This window comes from Nymphalis io, chromosome 12 (genome assembly GCF_905147045.1).
Source record: "Nymphalis io chromosome 12, ilAglIoxx1.1, whole genome shotgun sequence".
NCBI classification, from domain to species: domain Eukaryota; kingdom Metazoa; phylum Arthropoda; class Insecta; order Lepidoptera; family Nymphalidae; genus Nymphalis; species Nymphalis io.
In genome coordinates, this window is record NC_065899.1 from 11645523 (window position 1) to 11661438 (window position 15916).

Sequence of the window (15916 nt, forward strand, 5' to 3'; positions counted from 1 at the left end):
GACAAAAAAGGGAACTAACGTCAAGCGAAGCGCTAACGTGTTTCATTTTGCACTGTAGGCAACATCTGGCGCTTTCGGCATGAGCAAATTGTGAAGCTATCGACTTGATTTGAGGAATATCGTTTTATCATTTTGTTTTCAAATTATAATTCATAATATACAAATGATTAAAATAGTACAGAACTTAAAAGAGTTCAAATCAGCGAATTATTTTAAATAATACGTGTTACAATTACTTACATTTGGAACTACTTGAAACTTACAGTTCAAAGGACGGCCCCAGCAAATGGCTAGTGTGTGATAAGCAAAAAGTTAAATTTATGCTAAATAATGAACCGCAAGTCTATAACTTGACCAAATGACAAAGGCGTTTTTTTTTAAACTTAAGCACATTTTCTGATAACCTTTATTTTTTCCCTCTTTGAATTAAAATTGGTCGGGCACATTAATACTTCAAATCTCACTAGAGCAAAATTACGAGAGCAGCTTTAGGTTTAACATTAGTAGTTGAATTGAAATATTCTATAGAATATAATTTAAAATTCATCATCAATTGATTACTGATCATTTTTACCTATTATGCAATTGTATATTATATAAAAATCACTATACTATAATTTATAACAACTTTTTTATAAACTTTTATTATTTGATTAAACTTTTTTGTGTACAGGCAGAGAAATTACTTTATTGTATATGCGCGAATTCGCGCTCGCCTAGAATGTTTATATAAAAGTTGTAATTATCATCATCATCCTTTTGTAGTCCACTGCTGGACATAGGCCTCTCCAATGGTACGCCACTGAGCTCTCTTCAGCTCTCAATCTCCATCCGCTGCCAGCCTTGCGTATATCGTCACTGTCAAAAGTTGTAATCGATAAGAATATAATGATTTTTATATAAATTACTATTGCAGATAGACCGTCTCCCGTGTGCTCATACAATATGAAGGATAAAAAGAGTGTTATTATTATGAAGTTATTATTGTTCCACTGAAATAAAGTTTTTCTTTATATAGATATAATTTGTTATATTAAAGAATTTATGTCCTTATATCAAATACATATATATATGTTTTTTAAAACAAAAGGAAACCTAATAATGACTTAAATCCTCTATTTTAATGTTTATTAAAGTAAGAAACCTTACAATCTCAAGTTTTACTTAGAATTTTACCAAATAAACAAATTTACATAAAAGTATTTTTAGAAATTACAATTATTTACTGAGTATCATTGCGAGATTTAATTTTCGGGACCTGATTCCAAGAAACCTTGATATCACTCCTCGTTTTTTGTACCGAAAAGCCTAAATATTCATTATTATTCAATTATAAAAGCCATTTTATTATACTGAGTTGACATTAAAAGCAGATATCGATGTTACTTTTTCTGATCCCATTTCGAATTTTAATTTCATCCGGTGCACTTCTAACTTTTTTTTTATATGCAAGGAAATGCATTTTGGTCAATTAATATACGGTTTTAAATATTTTTAAGTAAACATTAACATTGTTAATAAACGAAATAATATGATTATATTTTCTATGCTCATACAATACAATTATTAAATGTTAAAAGCCTTCTTGAATTAAAACTTCTCAATTTAATCCTTATTAAATAAAACAATCATCCACACAACCGGAAAGAATTCCGCTTTATGTGTTAGGCTTAGAAATGTACGCACTATAAACCTCCAAACTCCGAGCCGGTACTGAGATATTCATGACAGAACTTTTTTTTTAAACTTTTTATTTGCTGAACCATTACTTTAAGCCAGCGCGTCAGAATCTGCTGCGTTACAAACGAGTCACAAGACCATGAGCATAGGTTTTACTGATTGATTTATATGAATCATTAAGAGGATTTGCAAATTAGCATTGTCTAATATTGTCGACATCATTAATTGGTTTAAACACATACTAGTACAGATGACCGTAAATTATTTGAATTCGCTGTACCGTTTAATTGGCCGTATAGGCATAGCGTACCCACGAACTATCCGTATACAGAAAGTTGCGTAATCCAGAAACGCTCCCTTTAATTGGTTTACCACAGACCTCTATTAACGAAATAAGATGGGAAATCGAGAGTATTAGCATAACAGCGAATTCAATTAGGGTTCACAAAGAGGATTACAACTTTAACAATGAACTGAAAGTTAAAGCGGAGGCCCAACAAACTAACGTTGAATAATCAAAATTTGAACGAGTGCGATTATTAAGTTGAAATTAAATTCGTATTCAGTTCATGTGTACCATAAAATTTCAATTCAACTTAGCAGTGTCCTTTTAGTTTGTTTATAGAAAATACTTGTTAAATGTTGATATCACACACTAACATTCAAAACGCTGGTCTTAGGGATTTTATGAATGGTTATTATATAATACTTTGTATTGCTGTTTCGATTTGAAGGGTGAGTGAACCAGTATTATTGCAGGTACAAGGGACATAACATATTACTTCCAATTGGAGGTAATATGTTATGTTATATATCGCTTGGACACGTGGCTGATATAATAACAGAAATAATGTCTATAGGTAATATTGAGCCATTACTATCTACTGAACTGCCTCCGTAACAGCCTGTGTATTTACCACTGCTAGGCTGAAGGCCTCCTCTCCCTAGAGGAGAAGGTTTGGAGCTTATTCCACCACGCTGCTCCAGTGCAGGTTGGTGGACTACACAAGTGGCAGAATTTCAGTAAAATTAGATACATGCAGGTTTCCTCACGATGATTTTCTTCACCATAAAGCCCGAGATGAATTATAATCACAAATTAGGCACACGAAAATTCAGTAGTGCTTGCCGGATTTGAACCCACGTTTATCGGTTCAAATTCACGCGTTCTTACCACTGAGCCATCTGAACTGCCTACGTAATATAAAATAATAACAAAGAATAATACATGTATACATATGTACTACTGAACTATGACTTAGCACTCTAACGGTAAGCGACAATCCCATTTTATCATTTCACAGATGCCTAGATCCTGATTATATTTTATAGTGGTTAACAAGGCGTGATACGATATCTTAGAACGCCTGTCAATTAGGACCACGAAGCTCACCAATGAGAGACTTGCACAACATATTTGTCTTTACCACAAACAGCGCACCGGATTTATCGCGATGTGCCAGTTACTTTTAAGCCTCTTTCCCTTCACTAACGACTGTTATTGCGTACATTGTGAGAAATCCTGATGATTTGTCGGTCTCATTGCAAATCAGGTCAACGGATTAAGGATTTATAAAAACACTAAAAAATTATTCGATTTTATGTAAAACATTATGCAGTTTGTTGTTTTATTCATTCACTTAATTTTATCTTAGAATTCAAGTATGTCATCAATTAAATATATGTATACATAAATAAAAAATATGACACTGTTCGTAATGGACTCATTTAGTCCTTTATACGTATATTATTATAATTCATTCTCACTACATTACATTAACTTATATCACCAATGCGTATTTACATCACAAGAATAACCGATTTAATTTTGCGCTGGTCAAACTTTTTAATATAGAAAACGAAATCGCATCTGACACTGTAGTTAGTTTCATCATCAGCTTTGGGCAAATTTAAATTACATCTAACACGATGAACATTTAGGTCGTACGATGACGTCAGTGAACTATAGCAAAACTCGTGAAAGCCACGAGACGAACAATACGTGCTGCTTGCGAAACTTAACGATCACAGTGAACAATGGAGTATTAATAGAGCCATTCGTCGTCTCATCGCTATTCATCCACGCCCCCGACGCCTTCGCATGCAACCGTCGCGGTTCTTGTTCCCATGTTCCAACCAACCCGTAACCAAGCCACTAGAAATGAAACCAACCGTCCCATTCAACTAACGATCAAACAATAATAGGTAAATTTGAAAAAATGCAAATAAGTTTAAAAATTGCGCTAAATAATATTTAATTACCTCAAAAAATATTTTTAAATAGGTTACCAACTTGTTTATAGCAAAAATACTGACATTTAACAGGCGCACACATAATATACAAAAAAAAAATAGTGCGTGTTTATTTATTTTTTAAAAAAAGGCAATTTAGTGTGAACAATTTGCGCCAATAAATATAAAATACTATTTGTTGTTGTTTTTTACTCTTAGTACCTAACAAAATCCCAACAATTTTAATTCAACCCATTTATATATCTACATTAAAGTTCGAACATCACTTACATAACAGAAAAATATTTCATAACTAAAACCCAACTTTATTATAGTACATCACGAAATGAAACCTTCCTACATTCCTTTGTTATTAAACATCATACGATTGTCGTCAATCCGAGGAGTATGCCTTTCGAACTTATTACTTGTAACGGTTCTAAAGGCAACGCGTCCGGATATTTTATTCATAGAACACGTGATAAATGAGCTACGACTTAGCCGTATCTCATACATTATTGCCTCACGCGAGGTCTTATCAAAAACTTGTTGCCGCTGCGAGCCTGCCTATAAAACCATCATTTCGATGTACCGGCCACCACGAGGACTTGCTTAGGTGTAATTTCTCATTGGTAAATAGTAATAAAACATTTATTTTATTTTATGCAATTTTATCTTTTCCATGTTAAGATGAACATAATTATTGTCGATTTATTTACGTTACTGGAGTAATTTGATACTTATGTTTTTAATTTAACAAGATAATTATATGTATTCTTAGTAAGTCTAAAGAGTTGATAAGCATCAGTCTTCAGATTGATGATTGATATTTATCGAAGATAACGTCATTATGATTACTTTAATCAAATAATTTATAAAGATCGAAAATATAAATTCAATCACAAAATAAATGGTAACATCATAAATCACAATTTGTTATACGTAGCTACCTAAATTAGATAATCGTAGGTACCATTAGTAATTTGGTATTGTTTTATCATTTCAAAACACAATTGAAGAAATTAATGAAACTATTTGAATTCTATTCATAGAGTTTTATTATATTATTAATAATTTGAACCAGAACAACGTTATTAACTATATTACGAACTACCGTATTTATAAATCTCAACTAATCTGAATTCAATCGTAAAGTTAATCCTGTTCCCGACATAATGTGCGGACACGATCTTGCAACCAAATAAGCTAAACATAAACTACTGAGCTAACAAAATACGATATCCCGGTAAATATAATAATTCTACCGCGAGTCACGATAGCTGGTTTCATGGAACGGTTAACAATCGTTCAATTTGTAGAGCCCGTGGCAATGTAACTCGACAATGGGCCTGCACGCGACTTACTGCCCGAGACGACATTCTCATACGTAGAATAACGCGCAACAATCAAGATGTCATTTTTCAACTACCCACGCCGCGGACACTGGAGCAAGCGACCGGTGAGAAATATGGTCGACAACGCACGCACCGTCCCACAAAAGAGACGTCCCGTGAATGTCGCGATACATATCACGAGCTTGAATACTGGCAACGGACTCAACACAAAAGTACTTTAATTAAAACAATACCAATCCTAATAATTGTATTAATGTAGTGAAAGGCGACCAGAATACTAGAAAACTGGTTAGTCTAGCCCTAATACAATATTAACATATGTAATTGAAATAACGCGGCAAACGAGTCCTCAAATTTAAGTACACGTGTAAAGTTAAGTAGCTAAGACCACGGTTGAAGTTCCCTCCACCGGTCATAATGACAATTCAAAGAAGTCGGTAAGTAATTTATCGACAGTAGATGGAATCGGGAAACGGGATAATAATAATTATTGACACGAACAACCGCTTCGAGCAAAAATCGGCCATACGTTGTAAAGGACCACAAGCGAGCACTAACTCGAAAATTCCACACTCATAACGGAGTAAGCCCTTGGGGCGGGACGGCAGCCTCCAAACTCGTTTGAGAATCGAAATAGCTATTCATTGCTAAATTATATATGGATAATGTGCCAGATAACTTTAAATGCTATAACGGTGATTTTATGGTGCTAGCTAAATTATAAGCGAAAATATTCGTACCTATTTATTATGTTAACGCATACTATTACCCTGTTATGTAATGCAAGATACCCGTCCCGTCTTGAGATAAAATTAACGTATTTTTTTCGACTATCTTAAAAATATGCAACATACAATCAATCATACTGTCCTGACCCTTTAAGTAAACATGTTCAAATAGATTAGTAATTTTTGTTTACATCGAAAACATGGTCAAACAAACATGATCTTTTTTTTAATAGATAAGTAAGCAACAGCCTGTAAATATCCTACTGCTGGGCTAAGACCTCCTCTCCTTTTTGAGGAGAAGGTTTGGAACTTATTCCACCACGCTGCTCAAATGCGAGTTGGTGGAATACACATGTGGCAGAATTTCGATGAAATTAGACACTTGCAGGTTTCCTCATGATGTTTTCCTTCACCGAAAAACACGAGAATAAACAGAAATTAAGCACATGAAAATTCAGAGGTGCTTGCCCGGGTTTGAACCCACGTTCATCGATTAAGATTCACGCATTCTTACCACTAGGCCATCTCGACTTTAATAGGTAGGCGGATAGAAAAATGAGCCACCTGATGATAAGTGGTAACTACCATAAACAATGGCACTGTAAGAAATATAAACCAATCCATAAATCGCCAATGCGCCACCAACCTTGGGAACTAAGATGTTCCCTTCTAGTCTTTGACCTTCCCTTGTGTCTATAGTTGCACTGGCTCATTCAACCTTCAAACCGGAACACAAAATAAGTATTTCTGTGTAGCGGTAGAATATTTGATGAGCGGGTTGTACTTACCTAGACGGGTTTGCAAAAAGCTCTACCAACAAATGTCAAAGATCACTTTATAACATTAGCAGTACAAATAATTTTCCGAGTCATTTCGTTTTCGTCATCACAAAAGTTGGCTCAAGATCAAATATCAAAAATGATTTATATCGAAGTATCACAGTCACCGTAGTATTGGAAACGAAAATTAACATTGGATAACCACAAAGCTCACTTGAATTTGAACCCGAGACCTTAAATTCTCTTAGTGCTTATCTATTGGGTCATCTAGACATATAGCTTTTAAATATATAAACGAACAATATAATTGTTTCAGTACTTAAAATAAATCATTACTTGTTTATTATTTAAAAAAAATTATCATGGAACAACATACACAGATTACAAATCATTTGTTCATATATCCCATAATAAAGTCTAACAAACAACGAACACCCATTGAAATTCCTCAGTAACCGCCACAAGCAAATATTGTTTTAGAGTCATGATAAATCCAAATTCTAACTAAATGTACATCGGGAGCGCTTACGTATAAGGCGGGGAAAGGCTCACGTGGTAACAAATGGAATAGATGCGGGACAACCTTTTAAGGAAAGTCATTTCTATTCGGAAGCAACTTTTGTATGTGGCACAATGGCGCATCCATTGCTGATAGAAATTGTTCGCGATATTCTAACGAGTGTTTGTTGTTAATTGAAATTATTGCCGTTCGCTGTTGTGTTGCGAACGAATGTGATTTGTATTAAAACGATGACTCGTTTGTTTTGACATACGATCGATCAAGCGATGTCGACACTGATTGGTTCATGATTTATGAACTTAATGTACTAACCTTTAACCCACTTAAAGATTTTTACACGGAAACGCCATACAAATCGTGTTTAATATTTAATAACATTGTTTTTTTCTTGTTTTCATAAATAAAATATATGTTCACATTTATTGTTATGTATAAAACTAATATATACATCTTTATAATATTTGGTTTGTTTGAATCACTAGAGAATTACTTATCTGATTTATATGGAACTTTCACATTGTGATAAGTTGTATGTTTTGATAACGAGAATATTTATATGTTGCATTATTTTGGCATATTTCTCCCTCAATTAGACCTTTGATTGTTAAACGATTTATTTTAATTATTTTGTTTTTTTTTTTTTAAGAATAATAGCAATGCCTGCTTTTTAAAGAATTACTAAATTTCCTATTTACCCCTTCAATTAAGCGTATAGATATATGTAAAGTGATAGCGGTGTGGACGACAATAGCACAAGAGAACAGGTTCGAACCTGCGACTTTTACAACGCTAGACGGCCCGTTAACCATTGCGCGAAGGACTTTTTACTCAACTCAGAAATTATATCATAAAAATATCTACCCTTAATCTAAAGCTTAAACTATAAATCAATTTCTATAAGTTCATATTTACTTATCGCACCGAAATATAGTAAGAGGAAAGATCAGATAATTAGTATTGTTGTGTTCCGGTTAGAAGGTTGAGTGAGCCAGTGTAATTACAGGCACAAGGGACATAAAATCTTAGTTCCCAAGGTTGGTGGCGCATTGGCTATAAGCGAAAGTTGACATTTCTTACAATGCCAATGTCTAAGGGCGTTTAGTGACCACTTACCATCAGGTGGCCCATATGCTCGTCCACCTTCCTATTCTATAAAAAAAATCTAAACCAGAAAACCAAAAACGAGCACTCTTTAAACTTAAACTTAAATCATTTTAATCAAATATAAGATTACAAGCCATTACAACCTAATAAGAAAATTCCGTATATAGATTAAACCGAACAAAATCTCCAATTACATAAATCTTCATAGAAAGAATTATGACAAAATTACTTCTTATGTCAGCAAAATCCTTGATTTGAAATAGGCATCACAGAGTTAGTCCTCTCTCTTTTTACAAATAACTAAAATCCATTGCCATCCTCACGTTTTAAGTCCAACCCCGGTCGGTGGATAATATTTTTTGGTATTTTGCGAAAAAATTCAAATCTTTCCTTACAGTATGTGAATATCGTTAAAGCGGAGTTAGAGAATTTTTCTTGTTATGCTCATCCGTCAATGTCATCAGAAGTATTCCTCGACAATCCTTATGGTGTCAGGAGACCAGCCTACTTGCATAAGTACTCCAAAGCGGGTTTTTTTAATGAAAGAATATAAACCCTGTTTAATTCTTTACTAATGTTCCTATTTGCCGTTCTAAATAGTAACCGTAACAGCCTGTTAATGTCCCACTGCTGGGCTAAGGCCTTCTCTCCATTTTGAGGAGAAGGTTTGGAGCTTATTCCACCACGCTGCTCCAATGCGGGTTGGTAGAAGAAATATGTGGCAGAATTTCAATGAAATTAGACATATGCAGGTTTCCTCACGATGTTTTCCTTCACCGTCAAGCACGAGATGAATTATAAACACAAATCTTTCCTTAGTGCTAGCCTATTGTGTTAAAGGAATCCGTATGCAAATTGTCATGGTACTAGCCCCAGCAGTTTGGGCTGTGCGTTAATATTTTAATCAGTTATTCTTTTATATATATGTGGGAGATCATATTTTTAATCAAGTTCCGGTCTTATAACACGGTTGTTCAAATGACAAGTCTTCATACAAGGCTCGACAGATATCATCAGATCAGAAGTGGTTCAGTGTTGAACACGGCACTATCGGTGCTCTGAACTATTTATTTGGTAATTAACCAGGTGAGCGTATTTTTGTATTTATTCTGTTAATTATATAATTAACAGAATTAACAGAAAATGACCTTAAGAAGGTGGCGGGGACCGACTGGATGCGGAAGGCGGAGGATCGGGAGCTTTGGCGCACCTTGGGAGAGACCTATGTCCAGCACTGTTTTACGAAAGGCTGTTGATTGATTGATTGATTGATTGATTGAATTATATAATTTAACTTAATTATTGTATGTATCGAATTCATTATAATCAGTGCTTAGAAATATGTATAATTACTTGCTATTGTGTTAAATATACTTTGTTTTCTTATAAATTGTTTTTTCTATTTATTTAGTCTCCCGTTCTCTCACATATATAGATAAAACATTATAATAAAAAAATAATTTCTAAAATACCTGTCAAGTGGTTCCCAGTGAACTCGAAGTCGTCGTCTTGGTCCCAGTGCTTGAGAGAGAGGTTTCCTAGTGGTGTTGCGTTCGCGAACTCCAAATTAGCGAAATGCCAGTCCAGTATCTGCCTGTCACGCACCGACAGGTAAACGGAACTGGGGAAAATATTACGTAATTGTATTTTATTTTTTATAATATGTCAAATCGTAACCCGTAACAGCCTGTGAATGTCCCACTGCAGGGCTAAAGGCCTCCTCTCCTTTTTTTGAGGAGAAGATTTGGAGCTTATTCTGCCAACAGTATTGTAAAATAAAAAATTATCATTTAATTCGTGCAAAAAAACTGTCACAAAATATAATAATGAAGGTTATGCTAACGGTACCTCTCGCAGATTTCGAAACAACACCCGTTTAGTACTTTAAAAATAATGGCTCGCTTCATATACTGGTGGTAGAGCTTTGTGCAAGCTCGTCTGGGTAGGTACCACCCACTCATCAGATATTCTACCGCAAAACAGCAGTATTCGATATTGTTGTATTCCGGTTTGAAGGGTGAGTGAGCCAGTGTAATTACAGGCACAAGGGACATAACATCTTAGTTCCCAAGGTTGGTGGCGCATTGGTGATGTAAGCGAACATTTCTTACAATGCCAATGTCTATGGGCGTTGCTGACCTCTTACCAACAGATGGCCCATATGCTCGTCCGGCTTCCTATTCTATAAAATAAAAAAAATAAAAATATCAAAAGATAGATAGATTGATAGACAGACTGAGTCAGACATACATCGGACAGACTCGTAGACAAAACATTTATTTCTAATTTTATTCTATATTTAAAACCTTTATCACTAACTTCACACATCTCTACTTCCCAATAATAAAAAAAAAAAACGAATAAATCTTACCTAGGTGGATTTGCTTCGAGCTGTGTTAATTTATCCTCAATGGTTGCGTTCTGTGTTGCCATAGCTTCGTATTCGTTGCACAGTTGAGTCATTTCCCTGTTAAGTCGACGTAAATTAAACTCTTGCAAGATACTAGCGTCTCCTGTCGCACCCTTTTCTTTCTCAGCGAGTAATGCGTCCTTCTCTACTTTCATTGACCTTAATAATTCTTTCGCATCGGACATTCTACAAAAAAACACAATATATTAGTAATATTATTAACGAACTAGTTGCCACTTGAGGTACCTTGTGTGTATGATAACGTGTATATATAATATCATGATAGTCGGTTGAGTAATTAGACTTGAAATCGTAACAAACACACAAATAAACAAACTCATTTTCGCATTTGTAATATTATTTAAGATGTATTTAAACAATTAAATTCAATTTATCGATAAAATATATTAAATAATAATAATAATATACTAGGACATCATTCACACACGGCCATGTGATCCCAAACTAAGCAGAGCTTGTTCTATGGAAACCAAACAACTGATATTCTATATATTATACTAATTTTCTTTAGTAAATACATACTTATATAGATAATTAGACCCAGACTCAGGAAAAACAGACATGTTCATGCACACAAATGTCTGTCCTGGCTGGGAATCGAACCCTCAACCCTTCGGCGTGAAAGGCAAGTATCTACCAACCACGTCAACGGGCCCGTCAATAAGTATATTTTTATCAAATGAAAATACAGAACTATGGCAACATTTTGATATGTAGACGGACGAAAATAACCACTGGCAATAAAGAATGGATCGCAATAAAAAATATAAAAATGGCATTTGTTTTCGTCCATTACACACTATACGCAACTCTTTTCCACCTTTTACGAATAGAAAAATAAGTTTGAGAACATGAATCAAATTTGACTTCGAATAAACAATGTTGGAGACAACACCCCAATAACTTTTTGATGTGAAACTTCTATAGACTCTTGATGATGATGATAAAAGTTCAGGCGCAGGACCAACGTGTTACGTCATTTCCGTTGCACCGGAGTGTACACACATCCAACTACCGAGCTGCTACTGACAATCTTTGACAAAAAAACCCAATAACTTTTTAATGGCCCAACCCAGAGTTTGAACCCAGGACCTCGGGACTCTCTACGGCTATTTTCTACCTAGCCACTAGACCAACGAAGCAGTCAATTGGTTCTTATATGTATATTGACACTCTCTTTGGAGTACTCTCCCCCCCCCCCCCCCCCCGTCCACGACTGTGGAAAGATATTATATATACTCCGTTGCTATTTCTTATTATAGTAATAATAAAATATATTTATGTACTTACTTATTTATATTATTTTTCATTTTCTCTTGTAAAGTTATCACTGCTTTTAATTGTTGAATCTGTTGAAAAAAATAATTTAAATTATAGAACATATTCTTTTAATTTAATCAATTCAAAATTAACTTTTTAATAATTGTACATAAGATATTATAACTTTTTGGCTTAGTTTGAATGAAAAAGTTTTGTTCGTTTAACAACTAACGGCCTTACAATAAAAAATGTTTATCGTGTGTTTAGTTAAACAATGCTGTGTCTTCTTTCGAATGTAAATTCGATAATGAGAGAAGGAACGGAATTTGTGTAACTAAGCAGCCGCTGTTTATAAGTATGGCCGTAAAAACTTATTATTTTCGTTCAATTTTGTTAAATAGAGCACAAAATATTTGCTTAAATTTTTTTATTTTTTTTTATTTAATGTAATGGTAAGTAGAGATGGCCTAGTGGTTAGAACGCGTGCATCTTAACCGATGATCGTGGGTTCAAACCCGGGCAAGCACCACTGAATTATCATGTGCTTAATTTGTGATTATAATTCATCGCGTGCTTGACGGTGAAGGAAAACATCGTGAGGAAATCTGCATGTGTCTAATTTCATTGAAATTATGCCACATGTGTATTCTACCAACTCGCATTGGAGCAGCGTGGTAGAGTAAGCTTCAAACCTTCTCCTCAAAAGGGAGAGGAGGCCTTAGCCCAGCAGTGGGACATTAACAGGCTGTTACTAACTAACTACTAAAGGTAAGCGGTCGCGCAAATGGGCCACCTGATTATAAGTGGATGGTAAGATGGTGGTGGTGGATGGATGTAAGAAATATTAACCATTTCTTAGCCAATGCGATCTCTTGTGCTTGAATTTACATTGGTTCACTCAACTTTCAAAACGAAATACAACAATAATAGTGCTGCTGTTTAGCGGTACAATATTCTGATGGGAGGGTGGTACCTACCCAGATGGGTTTACACAAAGCCTTACGACCTATGAAAAATAATATGATTACATTGACATATCTACCTGCTTATGTTTAACGTTTTTTTGTTGTAGTTTTATAACCCATTCAAGAGCTTGACCGAGAGAGACTGGTGTGTCATTGTAATAGTTGAAGTCGACTTGATGGGACAAGTAGGACGTGGCATCCAACAAACGGTTAAATTCACGTTCCACCTAGAAAACAAATAAATATAAGAATAAAACATATTTTTTAAATTTATTATATAGAGGCTGATGGACAAATTGTACAACCTATTATAATACAATTACAAGACAATTCAAGACCTGGAAAAAATAAATTGGCAAATCATGGAATCAGAGATTGTCCATTGTCCTGCAACTAGCAATCACTTTTCAAAACCGAAACACAAAATTTTTAAGTTAATAAAACTAATTTTTTGCTAAAATCACATTTAGAATATTCATAAACGTGAAACTGCAAAATATTCACAGACACAAATATGTCATTAGCATCACATTTCATTGATCACAATTTTTTTTTTTATATTAAATATTATAACAATGACAGCTTTTTTTATGATATTCGAAATTTAAATTTTAAGTATGTTCATAATAGGTCTTACCATTTCATCTTTATGTTTAGGCACTTGATTTCCAGTTGCTTCATACAAAGGACACTTTTGTTTAATCTTATGCAATTCCATATTCATCTGGACAGACAAAGTGGTAACAGGATTGCCTCCCAAGCCTGTTACTACCATAGCACCTGAAACCACAGATAATATTATATATCTAAACAAAGAGAATAAAAGATTTCTAGAAGAGGATTTTAACCGATGATCGTGGGTTCAAACCCGGGCAAGCACCACTGAATTTTCATGTGCTTAATTTGTGATTTGTGATTATAATTCATCTCGTGCCTTACGGTGAAGGAAAACATCGTGAGGAAACCTGTATGTGTCTAATTTCACCGAAATTCTGCCACACGTGTTTTCTGCTCCGCATTGGAGCACCATGGTGGAATAAGCTCCAAACCTTCTCCTCAAAAAGGGAGAAGTACCTTAGACCAGCAGTGAAACATTCACAGGCTGTTACGAAACAATGAAATAAAATTGAAGTCTGTTTGTGATTTAACAAAATACTGGTAAAATACAAATGTAAATAATTAATTAGAATATTATTCCCTATTGTAGGCAATTTTTTTATTAAACCACACACAAAGGGCAGGTAGGTAAAACACACATACATCAACATAAATGCAATTGCAATGAAAATATATATATTATAAAATAATATATATATATTTGGATATATTGTTACATACCTAAATCAGCGACATAAGGGCCTTTTCTATAAGTCACAACTCTACCACCAACTCTATCCCTGCCTTCCAAAATTACAACGTCACAACCAAAGGACTGAAGTTGACGAGCAGCTGCTAGCCCCGACACACCTGTAATATCATAGCGAATATTATTACAAGTTATTATAAATAACTCATTTTATCTTCATGTTTTATTTTTTTTATTAAGGCAAACAGTAAAAATTATAATTACACCTAGGCATAAATTACTAAAATAAACACGAATTAAGTTTCCATTAAATTAATAATACGAAAACTAAATTAAAATATCCAAAATATACTTCAGATATTTTTTTGAATTGAATTTAGTAAAAGCGATATAATGTGAACTCGTAGACCAAGCTTTCAACATTCCCCTTTATTGGAGAGGAAACCTTTACTTGGAATTCAGATACACTTATTTAGTCATATATGATCAGTGATGATGCAGATCTAGAGACGCAGTAGCGTGTCAAACCAAGTTCAAGTTAACAGAACTGGCGAGGGAAACGTGTGTAATATTACACGAACCGTTTGGAGCCAAGTTTGACATGCTCATAGCTCAAAAACTATTTCACATAAACATGTCAAATTTGGGGCACATATTGAGACTTGCAAGATAAATATGTGCTTTAAATTTCATAAGCACACCTAAAACGATTATTTAGATATTAACATCCAAAAATTTATCACTGACTGACCTATAGATCAAAACTCTAACCCAGTTCCAGATGACCTAGAAAGTTCAAATTTGGCATCCAGATGGATAATTATATTATAGCCTTCTCGAAAGCTTTAAGTTATTATGTTATTCTTCCGAAAATTTGGTTTGCAGGTAGAAACTAGCCATCGAACATAGGGCTCTTCCATCACTGTTTTAGTCGGTACTTAATAATAATTCGTATATGAGAACTAGCCAAGTCAGACCTTAGGCGTCAATATATAAGTTATAAAAAGAAATCATATTTTAAGTTGTTATAAAATATTTTATGTTGTTACAAATAAATTTCAGGACTGACCATTGAACTTGATACCCATTTAGATCTAACTTCTTTTGTCGTTGAAGTCAACAAATAAGGCATATATCATTGATCATCATATTGAACTTGGCTCTCATTTCACATTTATGTCTTTGATGGGATACATTTATTTAAAGTAATACAGTTTGTGATTAAAATAGGTATAGAAGGTCAAATATATACCTGCACCAATAATGATAACTTTTGGCCTATGTTTTCCTTTAGGCGGAGTAGGAATTGGAGTTACTCTTTCGTAAATGCCATAGTTTATAAAGCCGTGTCTTTCTAAAAATGCATGACATCTTATAACCAAAGCTGGATCGCCATTGTAAGGTGGCTGAAAAAGATACAAAAAAATATATTCTTATAAGTTTTAGGCATATGTACTACTAATTTGTAACTATTTTAAATGATAATACAATAAATGAGAGAGCAAATATAAAACAAACTAAACCTTTATACTTCATTTTGTACATTATTAAAGATT

The 15916-nt window shown here is 34.0% G+C and overlaps 1 protein-coding gene across 1 annotated transcript in view; it reads right to left on the bottom strand.

Moving 5' to 3' along the window:
• The window catches only part of LOC126772486 (lysine-specific histone demethylase 1A), a 322515-nt gene that overhangs the window by 305798 nt on the left and 801 nt on the right, over positions 1–15916 (bottom strand). Inside the window, exons 4-10 of the mRNA XM_050492873.1 lie at positions 15613–15766; positions 14393–14521; positions 13692–13834; positions 13132–13281; positions 12120–12178; positions 10770–10994; positions 9871–10019 (exon numbers count right to left, since the gene is read on the bottom strand). Of these exons, the coding sequence (XP_050348830.1) occupies positions 9871–10019; positions 10770–10994; positions 12120–12178; positions 13132–13281; positions 13692–13834; positions 14393–14521; positions 15613–15766 (1009 nt within the window). The remainder of the gene's footprint in view (positions 1–9870; positions 10020–10769; positions 10995–12119; positions 12179–13131; positions 13282–13691; positions 13835–14392; positions 14522–15612; positions 15767–15916) is intronic.